The sequence below is a fragment of the Galeopterus variegatus genome, unplaced genomic scaffold (genome assembly GCF_000696425.1).
Source record: "Galeopterus variegatus unplaced genomic scaffold, G_variegatus-3.0.2 Scaffold48325, whole genome shotgun sequence".
Lineage (NCBI taxonomy): Eukaryota > Metazoa > Chordata > Mammalia > Dermoptera > Cynocephalidae > Galeopterus > Galeopterus variegatus.
Window position 1 is genome coordinate 1 of NW_007774436.1, and position 2,591 is coordinate 2,591.

General features: G+C 40.5%; 1 protein-coding gene across 1 annotated transcript; it reads left to right on the top strand.

The window, feature by feature from the left end:
• Positions 1 to 1,399: 1,399 nt before the first annotated feature.
• On the top strand, positions 1,400 to 2,353 carry LOC103584263 (olfactory receptor 5A1-like). Its single transcript, XM_008565330.1, has one exon. It carries the CDS (start codon positions 1,400 to 1,402, stop codon positions 2,351 to 2,353), a length of 954 nt encoding a protein of 317 aa, XP_008563552.1.
• Positions 2,354 to 2,591: the final 238 nt, after the last annotated feature.

Below are 2,591 nucleotides of genomic sequence, written 5' to 3' on the forward strand. Positions count from 1 at the left end.
TTCAGAACAGCACCTGGAATAGAGTATGCGTTCAATAAATGCCATGCCTTGCTTTTCAGGCTAATTTAATCACATTAAGAACAAAAAAATATAAGCAAGTCAAAGAGCTTGGGATTTTTTACAAAAACTAGCCAGTGGTAAACTAAAGTAAACAAGAGTTGCAAAAATATATTGTTTATAGACATGTTCCTGGCAACATGGTAGGTTATATTCAAAGAAACTACTAAGATATCAAGATGAAATGTAAAACACGGTGTCCTAATCCCCGTGTCCTTGCCTAAGTATCTTAACATTTCTGTGAATTCAAGTCACTCACCCTTGCCGGAGAAGTCTTTTTTTTTTTATTAGCATATTCATTATTACAAATCATAATTATTCTTTATGCCCTTTACCCGAACAATCGGTCCTCAACCCCCTTCCTTCCCTCCTCCCCATCTCTAGTATCCTTAGGATTGTTCTCTTCTTTTGAAGAAAAGTCTTTAACCTGAGTACCAAGGATAGACTTGAGGGTAATTGAAAATCCAAAAACGAACTGTATGCAAAGGTGTAAGTAGTTGCAGTTTTCTAGGAAGTGGGTTCAGAGTTTACAAGGCTTTTTAAAAATAACATTGACCCAAAGAAGTTTAAGAATCACTGTCCTAGAAATTTTACCTCATAAATAACTCTGATTTGAGAAAAGAAAATATGCACCTGCAAGAAACGAGCATAATGACTGTTTCAACCTTGTCTTATTTAACTTCTCAGGAGCCTTCCTAGAGTCATTAGTTGGGTAAGTCACAATCTGTTCCCTGGTGTGTGACTTTTCCCACCCTCCTGCCATATTATTCTTTTATCTCTCCAGGCTTTATAAAAACAAAGAGGCAGCTACAGAATTAACAATACCCCCTCATTATAGGTTAATTGAATGTTAGTTCTCACAGATATTTTAAAAAGCCACTGAAGACGTTTTAAAGAGCATTCTCATTTGACACAGGAGGCCCAGCATAATTCACGGGTGTCTCCAAGCACTCAGTGAATAGCAGATCTATGCCTGAGCAGAATCATCCTGTTTCACAGTATTTCCTCATTTGGCATATCACCAAAGTCTCATACATTTGCAACACCTGGCATGGGAAAACATAAAATTGAGTCATTTTGGTGGTATCATACTAATGATGATTTACTGTCTTTTGTCAACGTAGACAGAATAATAATATTTATTAAAGAGATTTTTTTAAGTTACAGTTTATGGTTGTACATGGAGAGCATGCATTAACTCAACATGGATGATTCAAGGTTGTACACTTAACCAGCAGCCTTACTGGAAAAAAATAATTAAGTGTATTTATTTTTCTTTCATGGGAATAAAACCACTTCCTTCTCTGCACCTTTTCCCCAGCAGGTGGCACCAAGCAGATTTATGGAAGGGGATGAAAACCACACCTCTGTGGACATGTTTACTCTCCTCGGACTTTCAGATGAAAAAGAGCTGCAGCTCATCCTCTTTCCAGTCTTCCTGGGCATCTACCTTGTGACCCTCATCTGGAACCTGGGTCTTATCATTCTCATCAGGATCAACTCCAACCTGCACACACCCATGTACCTTTTTCTCAGTTCCCTGTCATTTATTGACATCTGCTACTCTTCTTCCATCAGCCCGAGGATGCTCTCAGACTTCTTATGTGATGAGAAAACAATTTCCTTCATGGCATGTGCCACTCAGTTGTTTGTCACTGCCTGGATGGGTCTGGCTGAGTGCTGCCTCTTGGCCACCATGGCTTATGACCGCTATGTTGCCATAGGTAGCCCTCTGCAGTACTCAGGCATCATGGTCCCTGGCCGCTGTTGGAAGATGATTGCTGTGGCCTGTGGGAGTGGTTTCCTCAGTAGCTTAGTTCGAACAGTCCCTTGCTTTCATCTGTCCTACTGTGGGCTGAATATCATTGAACATTTCTTCTGTGACATACCTCAGGTTATTTCTTTGTCATGCTCCAATCCCTTCATCTGTCAATTGATGGTTTTTCTGATAGCTATTTTTGTGGGGGTGGGTACTTTGCTTGTTATCCTCTTATCCTATGGTTTCATTGCAGCTTCCATCCTGAATATATCCTCAGTGAAAGGAAGTGCCAAGGCCTTGAACACTTGTGCCTCCCACCTGGCCGCTGTGACACTGTTCTATGGCACAGCCCTCTCTGTGTACATGCATCCTGGCTCTGGCCACTCCATGAAGCACAAAGTGCTGTCTGTTTTCTATGTTATCTTTGTCCCCATGTTAAACCCTCTGATCTACAGTCTGAGGAATAAGGACATCAAAGAGGCCCTCAAAAGGTTAATAAAGAGGTGGGGCATTTTCCTCAGTAAGAATAACATTTGAGCAGATATTCTTAATACTATAAGGAAGGTGGAAGTAAGGACATGTTAGTGCCCTTGCATAGATCTCAAGAATATCTAGGTAGTGAAAAGTGGGAAGCTGGTTTCTTTGATTCTTGATGCTATTTTGTTTAGCTGTCCCCATTAAGTCATCTGTCTCAAGCATTGCCACCAACATTAAATACCATTTGGCAGGCCAGTTTTTGTGATGAGAGCCCAGGTAGATTAAAACCTAAAGCTGA

Excerpts from the sequence above, each read along its gene's own strand:
- LOC103584263 (XM_008565330.1), top strand. The coding sequence starts at position 1,400 with ATGGAAGGGGATGAAAACCACACCTCTGTGGACATGTTTACTCTCCTC.